The following is a 17,825-nucleotide window of genomic DNA, read 5'->3' as shown; positions in this document are numbered from 1 at the left end:
GTAAAGAAAAATCAAAGATTTACAAAATAAGCTTAGAAATTGTAGACAGACGAGCTACGGAATGTTAAAACATGACCCACTACATGAATCCTAGCAAGTCCTTTTAAACACTTTGGCAGCTTTGATTTTCCTGCAGCTAGATTGTGTTCAAATGCTTTTTATTGTCTTTAAATGTGTGTGTACCACCTAAACACTTCATATAAACATATCCATAACGGCTGTTTTCTGTGCATCGTGTGATGATGTTATATTTACACTTGATATGTTGTGATGTTTATAAATAAAGCACAAACATCCATCTGTATTTGTCATTTCTTGTTTCACATTGTAAAACTCAACAATCCAGTTGTAAGAAACAGCAAAATGTCAGACACTTTAATAAGTACAGGAAGTATTTACAGAATTTACACAACACAGTCAGAACGTGTACTCACTACTGTATACTTTTATAGATTAAGAAGTACTTACATTATGAATAAGACCCATTCAGAAATATGTCGCCTTTAAAAATGATTCTCAGTTCAAGTAGGTGTGCCGAGACACATACTAGTCTATGATCATGGTACAGAGGTATGCAACAAACACTTAACAGGTGCAACGTGGTCTGAGACACCAAATGATACTTTTATAATACAGGAGGGGACACAAAGTCAGCATCAGACACATATTGTGCACGTTCACGAGTCCAGGTAGTCTTCCTGTGGACAACCAGAACTGGACCGTCCCCGAAAGCTTCCATTCACGTTTGGTCACCAGCCTTCAGGACAGGACTGGTCTGCTGTGGCATGTCCGGGTGGTTTAAAGCAGACCCAGATTGCTGCTGCCTTTTTACCAGCTCTTTCACAAGTCCTCCATTTTTACTCCACTGACAAAGTAAACATTAAAACAATTTAAAAAATGCTTTCAGATAGTTATTGTCCATTAAAATGCATCCCAAAACATACATTAGGTAACCTCAAACACAAGAGTACAAATGATCCTCAACACGTGTCCGTTTTAGCTTACTGACTGTTATTACACTAGTCCCTTACATCCAGGGTGACGAGACCTGGACACCAACTAAAAACAGACACCGTGACTTGAGCCAGTTTTTCCACTGCTGGTGCTTTTTTACGCTGCCGGATCCGTCCTCTAGCTGACTGCGTTGGCGCTCTCCCTCCTCCCCTGCTTCTTCATCAGCTGAATGCGGTTGTGGACGTAGAACTTGATTGCTCTCCAGTCTCGGTGGTTGCTCACCAGCAGGGGGCAGAGTTCCAGGCAGCGTTCACAGTCTGCCTTCGCAGGAACCCGCAGTTCCAGGAGGTTTCTGTTGAGGTGAGTCTCCACCGCCACTCGCTCCGCCTCTGACCAGGGGCGCTTCAGCACGCCACGTTTTCCTGAGGAATGCGTTAATATACACTAATTGGTTAATATTTGCCAACAAGCAAGCGGCAAAACAATACAAATGCACCGTAACGTTCTAGAATGTTACCTGACTTAACTGGAGTGGACCTCCTCTTGTTATTGGCGCCCGGTGGGTTTACTGAAGGTGGATGAGCAGGGGCTTTCTTCTTCCGAGGGGGTCGGCCCCGTCCCTTCTTCTTTACCGGCACCTCGACCTTTTCCTTAACAACTTCTTTCTCCTCCTCTGCTTCAGAATCGTCTGTGATCGAATCTGCCGAGTTTCCAGACATCACTGCACAAAGAGGGGAAACCCGAATACGACGTCAGTGTTGCAAATGAAAATCTGCTGTCAGTTACAGGAAAGTGTGTGTTTTAGTATAGAATAAGTCTGTGCTCCTGTTTCAAGTACTAGAAGTGAGCAAAATACAGCAGAATTTGGAGTCTTAAGCCCAACACTCGCCCTGCGGTCTTCAGCAAAGTGAACTTGGAGAAAGTGCACGGTACACAAGTGTGCACATAATTACCTAATTGACACAGGATGCACTGCGTCATCGATCACACCACATGCCCGGATGCTGGTCGCTGCGATACTTATATTATTTTTTAAACTTTAACAACTTTCAAACAAACAATGAATAATTTGACATAATTATACATTCTTCGCAGCTTTGTCTAAAAGTTTTAGAGCATCAACTAATCATCCTAAAATGAACTACTTTCATTAGAAAATACTTTTTTTTTTTTTTCAGAAAAGGAGCGTGACGAGCCTGTTCTCCTGTAGCAATGGATTCTGGGTAATACACTCCCAAGTCCACATCGATGCACACTTGGGTGAAGTTCAGATAAAGGGCACAAAAGGAGCATCATCAACTTCAACACTTGGGAATCGAGACACCCTACGCACTCGCACCGCTGGTCGGGATTGCACATTATGGGCACAAGGGTGGAAGTGCGAGTATTCCAAGATTCCTCTAGTTCCTGATATTTGGACATCTCGCCTCTGATTGGCTAACAGCAACATGTTGCAACTCTACCACAGATTCTGTTTGCTCTGCAACGTTGGTGTTTTATCTCCACAAATAACACAAGCCTGCAGGAGTTCTGCTGTGTGGTGGAGTTGCTAATGCTAACGGTTAGCTGAACAACAGCCTTTCCTGTCGTGAGCCAAAATGGGTGAGTCCGTGAATGTTAAGTGACACCTATGCAGGAGATAGGTGTAGGTGGCTGTTTTAATGTTCAGCCTGCATGAAAAACTTAAAGTGACTGATTATAATCAGAATAACTAAAAATGTTTTAGTCAGTGAAGTACCTCTTTATTTACATTTTTTAAATCAAAGTTACTCACAAACTTTTGATATCCTTCGTAAGAAGACGTACACGTTGGTCTAAATGACTTGCATTCATCTCATAGCAGAATCTCTGCATTTATGATTTATTGTTAAGACACACTGGTAGAGCTGACAGATAGTAATAGCTTCTTTTAGACATTTTCCTCTCTTTACTTTGCTTCATGCAGGTGGATTAAGGGAGCTACGTCTTGCATTAAAAAGACCGATTGTGTCTTTAGGGAATACCGTTTTAATCAGATACACCAACAGTTGACTTGGTGCTGTTTGGGTAATGTATTGGGTCTTAGAGTTTGATAGTCCTAAAATATAGTTCTTTTCCTTTTTTTTTCCTGCCATCCCACAAAATGAATGAGCGGTACTTTACCTGCCGGCTGTCCCTCAATTACACTCCAGCTGTTTGGTAACACCTAACCCTTTTATGCATACAAAGTGAGAAACAAGGACTAAGTATAAAACAGGAGAAAACCTTAATTAGACATCAGTTAAAGTTTTCAAAAAGCACGGAACAAACTATGAACGGTGTGGTTTTTCTAATGAATGTCTCGTGATTAAAGCATCTTGCCCTACGAATCATTAAAGCTACTCACTTCCTCTCAGTGGCTAACGTTTACCCAGATAGTCAATAGATGTCGCGAGATGTGTACACATGCTAATTTGCAAATTGCGGACATCATAATGACACATCATGTTGGCGAACTGATGAAAAAGTCAAGAGGTGGTCATTGTTCTCTTACTATCCAATATGGATATGGCTTACTGTACCTTAAATTTGTTTAGAAATCCCATAGTCATCATCACACTGGAGTAATTACATTTCCACATTTGACCCATCCCCGTGGGGAGCGGTGAGCTGCAGCTGTGGCTGCGGTCAGGAACCATTTGGTGGTTTAACCCACCAATCCAACACCTTAAAGCTGAGTATCAAGCAGGGAGGCGTTGGGTCCCATTTTTTAAGTCTTCGGTACGAATCGATCGAACCCAGGACTCCCAGTCCCCGGGCGAACACTCTACCACTAGACAGCTGAGAAGGTTTTGCTTGTAAAACCACTTGTTTTGTGAGATCAATTGAGAAAGGTGTATGATTGGTCAGTGGACGTAACGGGACTGACCACGCTGATCATTCTCTTTCTGAGCGTTTGGAAGAACGGTCCAGAGGCACGGGGGTCTGTTGCTAATGTGCAGGGAATAACGACAAAGTTCTAGAGAAAGTAGCTAGGGGTCATCAGAAGTGTCACTAGGCAAAGTAGAAAGTGCCGGTAGAAAAACAAAAGCATTTATAAACTTTATTTCAAACTGCCAGTTTCCTTACCATCCAACTCGAGGCAAATGTCCTGCAGGCTCATTCCCCTGAAAAGCACGCCCTCCTTCTCTCCATAAAGAACAACACGACCCACGCGGCCCATCAGTGCCGGATCTCTCATGATGGTGGAGCAGTTCTGGGTTACTTGGTATTCCATCTCCAGGAAGTCCTCCAGCCGTTTGATGGCTCCACACTGACCCTCGCCCTCCTCCAACAGCAGCAGCTGGGTAAGTATGGCCACCTGCCGCCGCACTCGCGTTGCCGTCACAACTCCGGCATTCTTGGCTCCGCTGGCCCGAGCCAAGTTTCTCAGCAGGTCTGTTCCACGAAGAGGAGTGGCGGGGGAGTGGTAGGGCCGGGAAAAAACATAGGGGCTCTCAGGGTCCACCCCCACATTTGGACTGGTGCGAAGAAGCAGGTCCAGGCAGGACTCGCATTGAGGTGGGAGAATCAGCGGCTGGACGCGACCGCGTTTCCCTAAAACGCCCGCCCGAGGGAGATTACCAAGGACGTGGCGCTCAAAGGGGGACAGCAGGGCTTCGATACCGGAGGGGGAGCTGGCGTTTGAGCTGGACTGTGGGTTGATGCGGTTGTGGTAGTCCTGGATGGTGAGTTTGGCCACCTCACACTCCCGGTGTCGATTGTAGAGGATGAGCAGGGAGAGGCTGGAGTGACAGAGCAGACGCCAGGCCTCAGCGGAGTTAGGAGATCGGGTCAAAGAGAGGAAAGCAGAGTGCTGCTGCCGACGGAGGTAGACCACCAAACAGGACAAGGAGGACAGCAGTGGAGACATGTGTTGTCTGTGTGTGCTGGAAATAACAAAACATGAACAAGTAATTATAACATGGAACCTAAAAGATGTAATGAATTATTCAATTCAATTCAAGTTTATTTATATAGCGCCAAATCACGACAAGAGTCGTCTCAAGGAACTTCACATAACAAACATTCCAATTCAGGTCAGTTCATTAAGCCAATCAGAAAAAATGTTTCCTACATAAGGAACCCAGCAAATTGCATCAAGTCACTGACTAGTGTCAGCGACTTTACAGCAATCCTCATACTAAGCAAGCATTTAGCGACAGTGGAGAGAAAAACTCCCTTTTAACAGGAAGAAACCTCCAGAGAATCCTGGCTCAGTATAAGCAGCCATCCTCCACGACTCACTGGGGATGGAGAAGACAGAGCAGACGCAGACACACACACACACACACACACACACACACACACACACACACACACACACACACACAATTACTAGCACCAGGCTTAGCGTACAGAACCCAACCGCACCTTGCAACTTCTCCGTTCTTCTCCGGCGCGTCGTCTTCCCCGTCTGCGCTCAACGCCAGATCTTCTTCCGGATCAATGTCCGGCTCTGGCGTAAGAGGTGGCAGCAGCTCCTCCGGGTTTACCGGGCTCTCCACCTCCACCTTTTGCTGCTCTTCGATCTTTTCTTTCTTCATTCTTCGGCCCCGTCTGGGAGTCGGTGGAGGAGGCGGCGGCGATGGGCTCTTGACTCGGGTCACCATCGGGGGTGAGGGTAGTTTGGCAGCAGGAGGCGGTTGGATTGACGCCTTCTTAGCAGGTGGGGGTTGAGCTGAGCGAGGCGGCGAAGGCGAAAGCGACAAGGAGAAGGAGACGCCGCCTGGGCTTGAGCGTGTGGCTGTGGGTTCCCGCTCCCTGGAGAAGAGAGAGGGTTGCGTTGAGTTGGAGGCAGACTGCTGAGGGACAGCGAATGAATGGCTGTGAGAAGCAGAGGTGGAGGATGAGGAAGGGTGTGAAGCGTTGCCGTTTGAAGAGCTGTTGGTGTGGACGTGAGCCATCTCCATGGCGGTTCGGACCTCCGGTTGGTTGGCGTGGTATTTCTCCAGGTGGCGAGCTAGAGAGCGGTAGTTGCGTCCGCAGTACGGGCAGTGCTGCCGCCGGCTTGTCGTGCTACTGCTGGAACTACCGATGTTTATGTTGATGTTATTGTTTATGTTAGTGGTGGGTGGAGCTAAAGAGGTGACTGGGGGCTGGGATCGTGTCGGGGGGGTGACAGGCGCTGGGCGGGAAAAGGAGGAGCAGGGGCGACCCGGTCCCCTGGAGGAGGTGGAAGCGTTCTTCTTCTTTGAATTGACCGCTGTGGGCATCTTGCGCTTCTTGCGGCGGCGAAGCATCCGGCCCCTTATCTCCTCGATTTCCTCCTCTTCATCGTCGTCGTCGTCATCATCGTCTTCCTCCTCTTCATCTTCTTCTCGGTCTGAGTCACTGGGCTCAGAGTGGGTGAGGGGGGAGGAGGAGGGCGACAACGACCAGGAAGGGGTAAGGTAATCAGAGACAGAGAGGGACAGCGGGTGAGGACCACCTTCTTCTTCCTGGTTACAGAGGATTTTCAAAATAAAAGCACAGCAAGTTAAATTGAGGTCATTTCTAATGCACAATAAGGCTTATAAACCAGTATGAAAGTGACTGTTTCTGATTTATTTATTTCAAAAAATGGAGGACAGAATCATTCTTATGAGGTGGTTTGTATCTATGGCTGCAGCAAAAAGCCGCCATAGTTGATGCACCAAAGAGGAGGAAAACATGCTGACTTTAAACAGATTTGCTACAAAGTCTACGTTTAAATTAGTAAAAAAAAAAAAAAAAAACAATACAAACCTAATATATCATAATTACAACACAATGACTGAAAATGGCTCTATTTTTCTGATTACTTAGTCTCATGTCTAAGAAATAAAAAAAAACCTGCCCAAAAATCTGGTTTTTTGTTTTTGTTTTTACTGTTAATTAATTAACTGCCATTGCTGATTAAAATCGCCATTTGTATTCTTTTTTACTGTGCGGGCGTCGGAACGAGCCCCCGCACCGTGAGAACAAACATCTCAGCTCTAAAGCCGATCTTCATCTGCGTACGTCACAGGTGACGTGATCAGGAAGCAGAAAATCCATGTGTTAGGAGATCTTTTGGGCCGCTGCTGTAAACAGAAGTGAGGCGCGAACCGGAAAAGCTTCTGCCGATCACAATTCGACAACGGATTAGGAAAGAACGGACGGCGCTTTAAACGCGCGGATTCTTCTTAATGTAATGTCTGCTCTTTGTTTTGGTAGTTTTGGTGTTGCCAGGAAAAGAAAAAGTGCTCACTAACACACGTGTAGACAGATTTCAGAGCAATATTTGAGAGTCGTGGGTCTTTTGTGTTTGTAGATTCATTTTCAGATGTTTGAGTTCAGCTCATGAAAAATGGGAGCGAAAACAAAAGTGTTGCATTTATATTTTTGTTCAGTGTGCGTTTCATTTTATTCATTGTCACTATGCTGAAATTGGCACTTTCTTGTGTTTTCCTAATATTTTATTTAAAGTTTTACTTTGTGCTCTACATCCAAAGCCGCTTATTTTTAAGATGAATCAATGAGTTATTTAATAGAATAATCAACAGGAAACGTTCCCAGTAGCTCACCAGGGCATTCTCTCCCCAGTCCGTCAGGCTGTAGTCCACTGTGATCTCCTCCCCTTTGGCGATGTCTCGAATTGCAATGACCACCAACCGCACCTGCGTCCCACAGTGGACTTCACGAATCCGGCAGTTCGGAGGTGGGTGGAAAAGCACGGGCCCTCGAACGCCACTTGCTCCTTCCTCTCCCAACTCAGGAACGCTGGGAAAACATGAGGCAAGTTTAGCAGCATACCAATAAAGACGCTTTGGGGTTAGAAGGTGAGGATGCTGCTCACCAGAGCTGAGTAGGATCAGGTAGGTAGTAGGGACTTCCAGGTGGAGGGAGGCCATCTTCTGCACCTTCTGGGTACTGACCATCACCTGGGATTAAAATGACTAATTTAAGCACTTCATACCTTCATTATCTTCCACAGGTTTCACGTTGAAAGGTATGTTTGTTTTTCAACATACACAGTGAAACATACGCAACACAGGTGGCACACATGATCCGTGTTAGTATAAATACCAGGGCTGTAGCTGTGCTCCGACATGCTCTCCTCCTCCTCATCCTCTGTTACATATGCTCGATCACACACCTTCACAGGTGTCCCCTTCCTTTTTCTCCCACACACACGCCTGCAACAACAAAGACCTGTCAGTTGGCAAATTGTCACCTCTATGCAAAGCAGCACTTAAAACGATACTCACAGAGGAGAGAGCCGAGTGCATGGCTGAGATGGTCGATCAAATCTTTAATTAACTAGATCTTGTAACAATAAAGGTAATACAAAGTTAAATGCTGTGTAACTAATAAAATAGATTTAAATTTAGATTTTGGTCTAAAATGATCTCCAAATTAAAGTAATAAAAAAATGTGTAAAATGATTTTGCTTTACTTTGAAAAATCTCTGCAAACAGCGCCTCCTTAAAATGTGAACTCTGTACTCTAAGGCTTTACAGATTCAGATAAGGGATTGAAATATTTTCTTCCTAAATATGCATCTAAAAAACAGAGATCTGAATGTCTAATGCACCCTGCAATGATGCTTTGTGTGTGTGTGTGTGCAGATGAAGCTTTTATTTTAACAAGCTGCCCAGCTGCATCTTTTATTAAGTTTTTATTAGAAAATGAGAATTTTTTAAAATGTGTGAAATTATGGTAATTTGGATATTCATTAAAATTTATTGTGATGATATACTTCCATAATCGACAGCTCTGTGTTGTTCTTGCAGTGTCCTCCTTAGCTACAAGCTTTAAATAGCATGAAATTAAATTTCCTAAAGCATAAGACACAAATAAAGACCTTCACTAGCAGACACCGTCTTCCTCCTTGTTCTAGTAGATCAGACAGACGGGTCTCAGGACTGATATCCGGCTGGTGTGTGACCTACCGGTGCTGATCTAATTGTAAACACGATGACCGGAAGCTCTGATCGCAGCCTAATGGTAGTGATATTCAACCATAATAACAATAACGTGGCCCCACCCCTTCATTCAATCACCGTCAAACTACAACTGTAAAAGACTGATTACGAAAACAACACGCTGCTCGCTGATGCTCTTCTGCTTTCGGGTGCATTTTTGATAGTGGTTAGCAACTTAAGTTTAGCCAAAGCTAAACAAGCCGCGATTCAAGTCAATCGTAAGGCGATGGGAGCCGATTGACGTTAAAGAAGTAAATGTTGATGAGTCGAAGTCATAAGAGCTCAGATATGTCTGGGTTTATTGACTAAAAACAGCTGATACAAACAGCGGGTTTCGTGCTAGCATCAAAGCTAACCCACAGCTAGCGTGTTAGCTTCCAGCAGCTAGCTGGGGCTCCGCCGTCAAAACATCCTAAATAAATCGCTGAGTCATTTAGTGCATTGCTGGCTGGTTTTCTGGCAGGCGCCACCTGCACACAGCAACAAAACAAGTACAATATTTTGTTCTTTTCTGCAACAAGACGCCAGGGATCGTCATGCACGCGAGCCCCAGGCTGGCTTCTACGTTGACTAAACAGATGTGCACGCTCCCGGCGCGTGCGTCTGGGGCTCTGGCATTTTTCTTTCTTTTTGCGCACAAATCCACGGTGAAAACAACGGTTCTCCGTGACAAACAGGAGGCTCCGCGGTGCTCTCTCACCCCCGTGGCGGCGGCGGCTTGCTCCCATCCCCGTCGCTGTCGAGGGTAGGTGGTTCCCGGTAGTCAAACGGCGACCGTACATTCTCCGCCATTAGGACTGCCTTCACTACCAATCGCACTCCGGTGGATTGGACACAACGCGCATGTGCACAACATCCTTGGGGTTCCTCCTGTAAAATGGGGTGCACCCCCACCTTGTTAAAAACCAGCGGATGCTGCGTTAAGGAGCACCGGTAAATAGGGCAGGGTTGCTACTGAAATCAGAGGAGCGGTGGGAAGAGGAAAATCACTGCTGTCGAATGTGATTTTTTTCTTAAATTCTCTATGTAGTATGATGTTTATTACTGTAAGTCAAAGAAAATGCTATTTGTTAGACTTAATTAAAAAAAACATTACAAATCCCATTTCAGGGGATTTGGATTATTTACCTTATTTATATGCATTTCATTATAGGATTTTTATTTCATCTTATTTGTGTTTTAATTTCATTATTAAAATCTTTTGAAGTGTGTTTCTATGAAAAGATTAAACTTATATTGTGTTTGAACAACCTCAGTTTGGAGAAAAGTAGATTAGTTCAGTCCCTGCCACAATGAAATAATTCTGATTTAATACATTTTATATTTTGGCCTGGCCTGTAATTGATATAGCGCCTTCTAGAGTCCTGGAACCCCCCAAGGTGCTTTACAACACAATTGGTCATTCACACACACAATCACACCCATTGTAGCCACAGCTGTCCTGGGGCGCACTGACAGAGGTGAGTCTGCCGAGCACCGGTCCCTCCGACCACCACCAGCAGGTTAAGTGTCTTGCCCAAGGACACAATGACAGCGACAGACTGCGCGGGGCTTGAACCTGCAACCTTCTGCTGATTAGGGGACAAACACTTAACTCCTGTGCCACCATAACCCCATAATTATTTATGTATTATAGAGGTTTATTTAAAAGTTATTTTACAGTTTGTCAATGGTCAGGTGGGGAAATTATTTTGAGGTCGTAATAACTTTCTTTTTTGGTTTAGTAATCCATGCACATGCTTGGTAATGAGTTGCTGTGCCATGGTCAATAGGTGAAACTGGAAAAATCAGAATGTGGTGCAAAAGTTCATTTATTTCAGTAATTCTAAAAGGTGAAACTAATATATGAGATAGACTCATTATGCAAAGCCGGATATTTCAAGCTTATATTTGTTATAATAGTGATGATTATCTCTTACCGCTTATGAAAACCCCACATTCAAAATCTCAAAGACATTATTGTGAAAAGGTTAAATATTCTAGACTCAAAGTGTCACACTCTGATAAGCTAATGAATCCAGAACACCTGCAAAGGATTCCTGAGCCTTTAGATGGTCTCTCGGTCAGCATTAGATTAATGAAATAAATGAACTTCTGCACCATATTTTAATTTTACTAGTTTCACATGTTAACATTGGCTGTTTCCTCAGTATCAGGACTCAGCAGCACGCACTTGGCAGGTAGCGTGGATCCAGTGGCCCGTGTCTCTATTCCAAATAAGTAGGTGAGGAATCATGTTTGAACTTTTGGAAATAATGAAATACCAGTGTCGTTTCTATTTTAATCCGTGGGTTCTAACAAAGTGCTACTTTTATTTTCATGCAGTGTTGGGATGATGGACAAATACTGCCTTCTTGTGAATTACTGGTGTTATTAAAAAAACATTTTCAAACCTTCATTAATATTTTTTTTTCTATGATTATCTTTTCACAATTTGAAAGTGTGCATATTACGTGTATTTTATTGTTGCTGCTCACTTCTGTTTCGGGAAACCACTGTGGTTGAAATTATAACCTGTTGAATTTTAAAAGCAAAACCTATGGACAAATGTCGCCCTCCTGTTGTGATTTAGTGGTATTGCAAAAAGTGTCTTTGTGAATTTTTCCAAATATTTGAGTTTGAAATGATTCCCTTAGTGAATAAGTCCTGACTTTGTTTCTAAACAATGTGTGATTAAGACAAATAATTAGGCTTAAAGTGCTATCTGATGAATGAAGCGTTGCATCTATGAGCAGCTAAAGGCAGCTGGGGTCTGGGATCGAACCGCACTCCACAATCATCTACAGCTGATGAAGAGCTAATTAGCTATTGGCTAGAAAGTCTTCACGCTAAGCTACAAATGCAGTTTGATGTGTAACATTGTTGATTTTTACACTTGCTTCTATGAAATTAATTAGATTAATTTAGACCAATAAACTTGTTTTTATGGTGGATCACATACAACAAAGAGGTATAGGAGTCCTCAAAGACCAAAATAAATCGCATAAACCACTCCACACGTATTAAGATTGGGTTTTTAATGCACATTCAGTTAATTTACACAAATTCACAAAAATTCACCTTACCTTTAAGTCTGAAGCGACTCTTTCACTCGGTTAGTGTCTCTACTTTAGGCTACAGTGACTTCATTGTGATAGGAGTGTTTGATACTTTGGCTACAGTGCTACTGTAAGATATCACAGTAGTTCTCAGACAGTTTCTGGCCTCCAAACACAAGCCAGCTGGTCTGTTAGTTCAGTGGTACATTCAAGTATAACATCAGGAGGAAGTAAAAACACTTTTAAACAGAGCAGCATAACATGACACTTTGTCACAGATCGTGTCAAACCGTGCACACAACACACATCCAGTAAAAGACACCAACTACTAATGTTAGTGAGGTTAGTTAAGTTTAACGGTGAAGGCTATTACTTCAGTACTTGGCTACACATTTAGCTGCATATCAGTCACAGTTTGTCAGTCACATAGATTGGGTTACTTTCTAGGAGTTAGTAGACTTCGGTGTGTTATAAACAGCATAAATCAACTTAAATAAAATAACTTACACACGACTTACGACTTACAACAAAAGGGATCATCCGAGTAGGGTACTGCTAACAGCATACCAATTCACATGTCACTGCAGGCAAGGGTTCGTCAAAGGAAATGCCAAACGCTTGCAAACTGGAGGTCACTCTAGCACTTGCTGTGGAAATACCAACGTCTGGGGAAAGCAGTTTACTCATTATAAGGGCTTAGATGGGATTTTTGTTTCTCAACTGAATAGTTCAGATAATAAAGCTACCGTAGGATCACCTAAAAGAGAACGCTGGTTGTTAGTGTTGTGTAAGGTCATTCCAAAATATGACCGGAGAGAGGGAAGAGAAGGAATTCAGATCTCATCCGTTCCTCCTCTCTGCAAGTGTAAATCATGGAGAGTCTTAGCAGCGTGATCCGCCCAATGGATTAGCTCCAAAAGCACACGGAAGGTCCACAATTTGAGGGCGAAGACACCCCCGACTCCATCGGTGTCCTACACCAAATACAGCAACATAACGCGTTAGTGAGCAAAGGAAATATTCTGTATTTTGGCTTAAGTACATAAATACTGACAACCACAGAGCTAAGAAATTAGCATGCGTTGGATGCAAACATGTAACAAAAGATCGGCTTTCACACCCTAGCTTAGCTGCTTGACCTAATGCTTCACCCGTTTATTGAAGCTAAAGAAACTAGCATTTATCTTGTTTGTGAATATCACACAAACCAGAGGACAGACTCCAGTAAAACCTTCAGAAACTGATTACCGTTTGGAGTTCGAGATGTCAGGCCTTAGCCAACAGACAGGTTATTATAACAGATATTTAGCTAAAATAAGGTAGAATAGCTGCGCTAGCCCCAACAAGTAAGATGAGGGCCAACAGATCATGAAAAACCTTTCCAATGCTGGACAAGATCACTTAGTTACTTTCTAAGTAGGGTTGGGCGATATGGCCTAAAAATCAAATCTCAGGACTTTTTTTCTAATTTCCTCCCACTAATTACTAAAAAAAATGCAATACGTACAAATGGATGACAACTTAAAGCAAACTTTGCTTTTATTTAATCAAAAGCAAGACAAATGTAACCCTCAATTCTGAGATGAATAATGAAGAAATGAAAACCCTCTTGCTGCCTTTGACTGCAATGGGCTTTAGGCAAATGTTGCGGTGTGGGGTTTCTTGCTCCAAGTCTGAGATGATTTAATTCCTTTCTTAGGAACAAACTTCCCACTCTCACCGGTAGCCATGTTGTCTCTTGCTGTTGCAGATTTGTGTGTGCTATGATGTTGTTGTCGCTCGCCATACCCTTATGGGAAACTACTGCTAATGGAAGATCTGAGGCACCAAAAAGGCGCTGTTGCATAAAAACACATTTAGTTTTTTTTATCGTCTGCAACAAACAAACTCAAAATAATTAATCAATCGATTTTTCACCCAGGCCTACTTTCTGGATTTGATAAAAATAGCTTAATTCCATCATTTATTAAAATAAGAATAACTTGGTTCAAAACTGGGATTAAAGGATGCATTTGTCATTAAAGAAATACCAGGTCTTTAATTTAAATAATAATAATAATAATAATAATATAAAGTTAACACAATACTATCAGCTCTAAATTTTTAGGTTTTGCGACACCGAGATAAAATTCTTATAAAAGCAGAAAATAAGCAAGTATTAAACCTTTTTTTTATTTTGTGAGGTGATTTATTAATATTTTGTTATGGTTACTTTCAAAGGGTGCCTGATCATAAGTGGATGGGACATAGAGAAATTTAAACACCACCTCATTGCACGGGTGATCTGGGGTGACCTCCAGGGCCTTGTCCTCGGACCCCACTAGATCTTTGGTAGTGTGGAGCAGGTGCTCCAGTCGGGTTCGCACGTTCTCCTTCTTGGTCTCATAGCTGCCCTCCAGTTTGCCCCATTCCTCCTCTTCCCTCAGGATGACACAGTGGAGCAGGCCGAGGCACTTCCGCAGGGCTGAGTGCAGCATCTGCACCTGCTCCTCGGTGCTGGGCTCCTCCGCATCAGAGGACAGGGTCACAATTCGTTCATCATCCGGGGTGTGGTCCAACAAGTCGGTCTCCTTCTCTTTCTGTGAATCCCAGACATGAACGACAATTAATGGGAGGTATTTAAAAAAATAAATCGACGTGATGCAAAGATTGTGTCTCTAGTTAGTCTTATAACAGAACCAGAGCACCACCTGATGTATAAAAACATGGTTAAACACTTAGGAAAGGCAGGACATCCATCAGGGCACCAGAGATGAGGTGGAGGGTGCATTTTAACACGATTACATTCTGCGACACAGCATCTCTATGTTAGAACATTCGTCATTGTCTAAAAAAAGTCAAAAGGCGACAGGTAGCTAGCTGCCTCAGCACTAACACCACGACTACACCAGCAGACGAGTGTGTTTCACAGCGTTACACCGACCAACTCACGTATAGCTGCAGCAGATCGGTACATTCTCGGTGAAGTTGCCGGGCTAGAGCTACCGCTCTCCCGGTCCGTAATGGGCCAGGCACCGGCGACTCCGACACAGTTAGCTGCTGCTCCTCCTGCGCTGCCATTTGCTCTCAGCCCACGGTAAATAAGCGGATTAGCAGATAAGTATGTCCGCCGGACTCCCACGCTTCTCGTTTGTTTTTATCTCCCGAAAAATGCGCGAAATATTGAGACCGAAGCGGAGGTTCCTAGCAGCGCGTGCTTCTTTCCATGTTCATGTTGGCTCGGGGCGAAGCGTTTTAAATGGGGGGTCACTGAGGGGGTGGGGGAGGGCTTTTAAGACCCTCCTCCCAAAAATCGTCACAGCTCGTGTCCCAGCTTCCACAGAGAGGAAAGTCAACGCTAATAAACCCGGAGGAATGTTGGGGAACACAAGCTCCTCAGGAATGATGGGAAGGGAATGTCAACAATCTAAGGAATTTCATCTCAGGTTAACGTCTGTTTTTAATTACAGGTTGCAAAAGAGAAAAAAACAGATACTGTGGTTTGCAGAGCTCTATTTGTGTGTCACCTTCATTTTTCCCCTCACTTAGAAAACGTTGTCCATGGAAACACATGAAATTTGTTATAGCTGGGTTCACCCTGTAGGGGAGCTCAGTGTCTGTTCTTTAATCTCGGGTTTCTTCGGGGGTTGTACTCACAGACATATACAGTAGATCGATGGTTATAGCCTATACTGGTTGGTCTCCATCTTGGGGAAACAAGTTTGCTGAGTGCAGCTTTCTGACCCATGGCGGTGTCGGTACAAGATCTGCTCGGGTGCAAGATCGGCTCGGGGTCCTTCGACTGCCGATGACGTCACAGTACGGCAAACCCACTCGGACAAAATCCACTACACATCTATACTCTTGGAAAGAATTTAGCAGTTTCGTTATTAAAATAATGTTTCTTAAGACATACGTTTGTGTTTATAATGGTATTTGTAAAATAAAACACTATATTTTATTCATAATGTTGAACTCCTCTTTGAGCACATCCCTTGAAGAATCATAGGTATTAGCAACACCTGTGAAATTGTATTTGCAGGAAAGAAGTTGTGTCCCGTTTATTGAAGTATTTTGTGTTTAGAGTTTTTGACGTCTTGTCCATGAGTAGTTCAGTTACTCATAGCTGCTAGCCAAAACTCTGGAGTTAAAAGTGTTCTGGCTTTACTAAAATACCTGTCTGTACTTATTTGATTGATGGTATTTTTACTTTCTATTAGACTCCAAATGTAATCATTTGGCATGTTCCTAATTCATAATTTGTAATAATGTAATCGGCGATATTAGCATTAGCATTCCTATGGGTTTTTCCATTAATATTAGCATTGCGCTAACCACTCGCTGCCAAATTGCAGCCTTTGCAATTAGAAAATCTCCTTTTGTCACATCGCAATTTAATTGCACATGCAGTTAATCGTTCAGCCCTAATATACATGCAGCTCTATGTTTAAAGTGTGTTTTCAAAGAGGTAATGATGGATTTCTTTGTAAAAGTTGTCCATCTTTCCAATAGAAAGATTTGCCTGGACCAACGTAACGTGATAACAACGTAACGTGATTACGTAATTCCGTAAGGTTCATGTTCAGCCAATCAACTACTTAGACGGCAGTCGACGGACCCCGAGCCAATCTTGCACCCGAGCAGATCCTGTACCGACACCGGTAACTCCTGTTTGAAGTTTATATAAAGAGGCAACAACTGGAGTCTGTGGTCTTTTCTTGCATGGGGTTACCGTAGTCTGACTTAAAACCAAAACCAGGAAACATTTAGAAAGTAATATTTCTTTTTTTAAGTGCCTTGGAGCCAGCCTGACCAGCTAGCCCCCATGCTCCCTAATGAGAAGAATGGGTCTGGAACTCTTCTATTCAAATGACCCCAGTCCCTGACAATTCTAACTGAGCCAATCAGCGCCAAGCAGCCTACGTCACACACACACACACACACACACACACACACACACACACACACACACACACACACACACACACACACACACACACACACACACACACACACACACCACAATGCTCAGTTTCTCATAAACAACGAAGACTGAAGCGGAGTTCGCTGCATAACTTGAACATGTCTTATAAACCACAACAAGAAGAAGCTCTAAAAGCCTTTCTTGTAAAGAAAGATGTTTGCATCGTTGCCAGACACCATTTTTGACTACAGCTAAAAAACTACAGCACATGTGTCAGACACAAGGCCCGCAGGCCAGATGTGGCCCGCGGAGCATTTTTATGTGGTCCGCGAGATAAATATCAAAAATATATTAAAACTGACCCACTGGCCGATTTTACCGCAAAGACTACAACTCTCATGATGCTTTGCGGCGTTAGCGCAGAGCCGAAGTGCCCCCTCATTTGTGTTTTTTCCAGCATCTGCTGCCGGTGTCTGCAGCTCCGCTGTCTCTGACAAACTAAACACTCCTCACTCAGCGCCGAGTTTACTCAGCTATTTGCCGATGTTGAAGCCCAGAAATGGAGATTTTAACTGCTCAGTAATGTGTTCATGACTGAAAGAGAAAGTGTTCCAACTAACTTCCAGACAGAGCTGTTATAACTCCAGCGAACAGCGGCACACTCAAATCAGCATGACTGTGGCTGCTGTAGTTTTTATTTTTCCTCCCAGACACACAACAACGTGGTCAAGCTGCTCAGACATGTTCAGCAGCACAAACTTGAGCACCTGTTGTCACCTAATGTTGTCATTATCATGATGAAGATGAACAAAACAACAGGACTCTCCTCCTCAGCTCAGATCAAACCCATGATGCAGGTATCTGGCTGGAACAGGTGAGCATCACAGTAATTTAGTGGAGAAAACTGAGCTTTACATATTTTGGTTTTATGCTTTTTTCTGCTCCAAAACATGAAGGTTAACAGGTGAGATATTACATTTGAATTTAAGATACAATTATACTTTT

General features: G+C 43.4%; 1 protein-coding gene across 1 annotated transcript; it reads right to left on the bottom strand.

The window, feature by feature from the left end:
• Window positions 1-906: 906 nt before the first annotated feature.
• On the bottom strand, window positions 907-9,732 carry LOC107372655 (uncharacterized). Its single transcript, XM_015940862.3, has 8 exons — window positions 9,580-9,732; window positions 7,981-8,090; window positions 7,751-7,835; window positions 7,479-7,674; window positions 5,326-6,392; window positions 4,042-4,841; window positions 1,472-1,675; window positions 907-1,376 (listed from the first exon to the last, which is right to left on the bottom strand). The coding sequence occupies exons 1-8, from the start codon at window positions 9,669-9,671 to the stop codon at window positions 1,132-1,134; spliced, it is 2,799 nt and encodes a 932-aa protein (XP_015796348.1). The 5' UTR covers window positions 9,672-9,732; the 3' UTR covers window positions 907-1,131.
• Between the last annotated feature and the right edge of the window lie 8,093 nt (window positions 9,733-17,825).

The sequence above is a fragment of the Nothobranchius furzeri genome, chromosome 2 (assembly GCF_043380555.1).
Source record: "Nothobranchius furzeri strain GRZ-AD chromosome 2, NfurGRZ-RIMD1, whole genome shotgun sequence".
Taxonomy (NCBI): domain Eukaryota; kingdom Metazoa; phylum Chordata; class Actinopteri; order Cyprinodontiformes; family Nothobranchiidae; genus Nothobranchius; species Nothobranchius furzeri.
This window is presented reverse-complemented; position numbering and strand designations above follow the sequence as displayed.

What these genes read in the sequence shown, in the direction of transcription:
- LOC107372655 (XM_015940862.3), bottom strand. Translation starts at nt 9,671, where the DNA reads ATGGCGGAGAATGTACGGTCGCCGTTTGACTACCGGGAACCACCTACC. An exon ending in GGAGCACAGCTACAGCCCTG is followed by an intron (nt 7,836 to 7,980) that starts GTATTTATACTA and finishes TTTTAATCCCAG; the next exon opens with GTGATGGTCAGTACCCAGAA. An exon ending in CATTTGCCTCGAGTTGGATG is followed by an intron (nt 1,676 to 4,041) that starts GTAAGGAAACTG and finishes CTCTTTGTGCAG; the next exon opens with TGATGTCTGGAAACTCGGCA.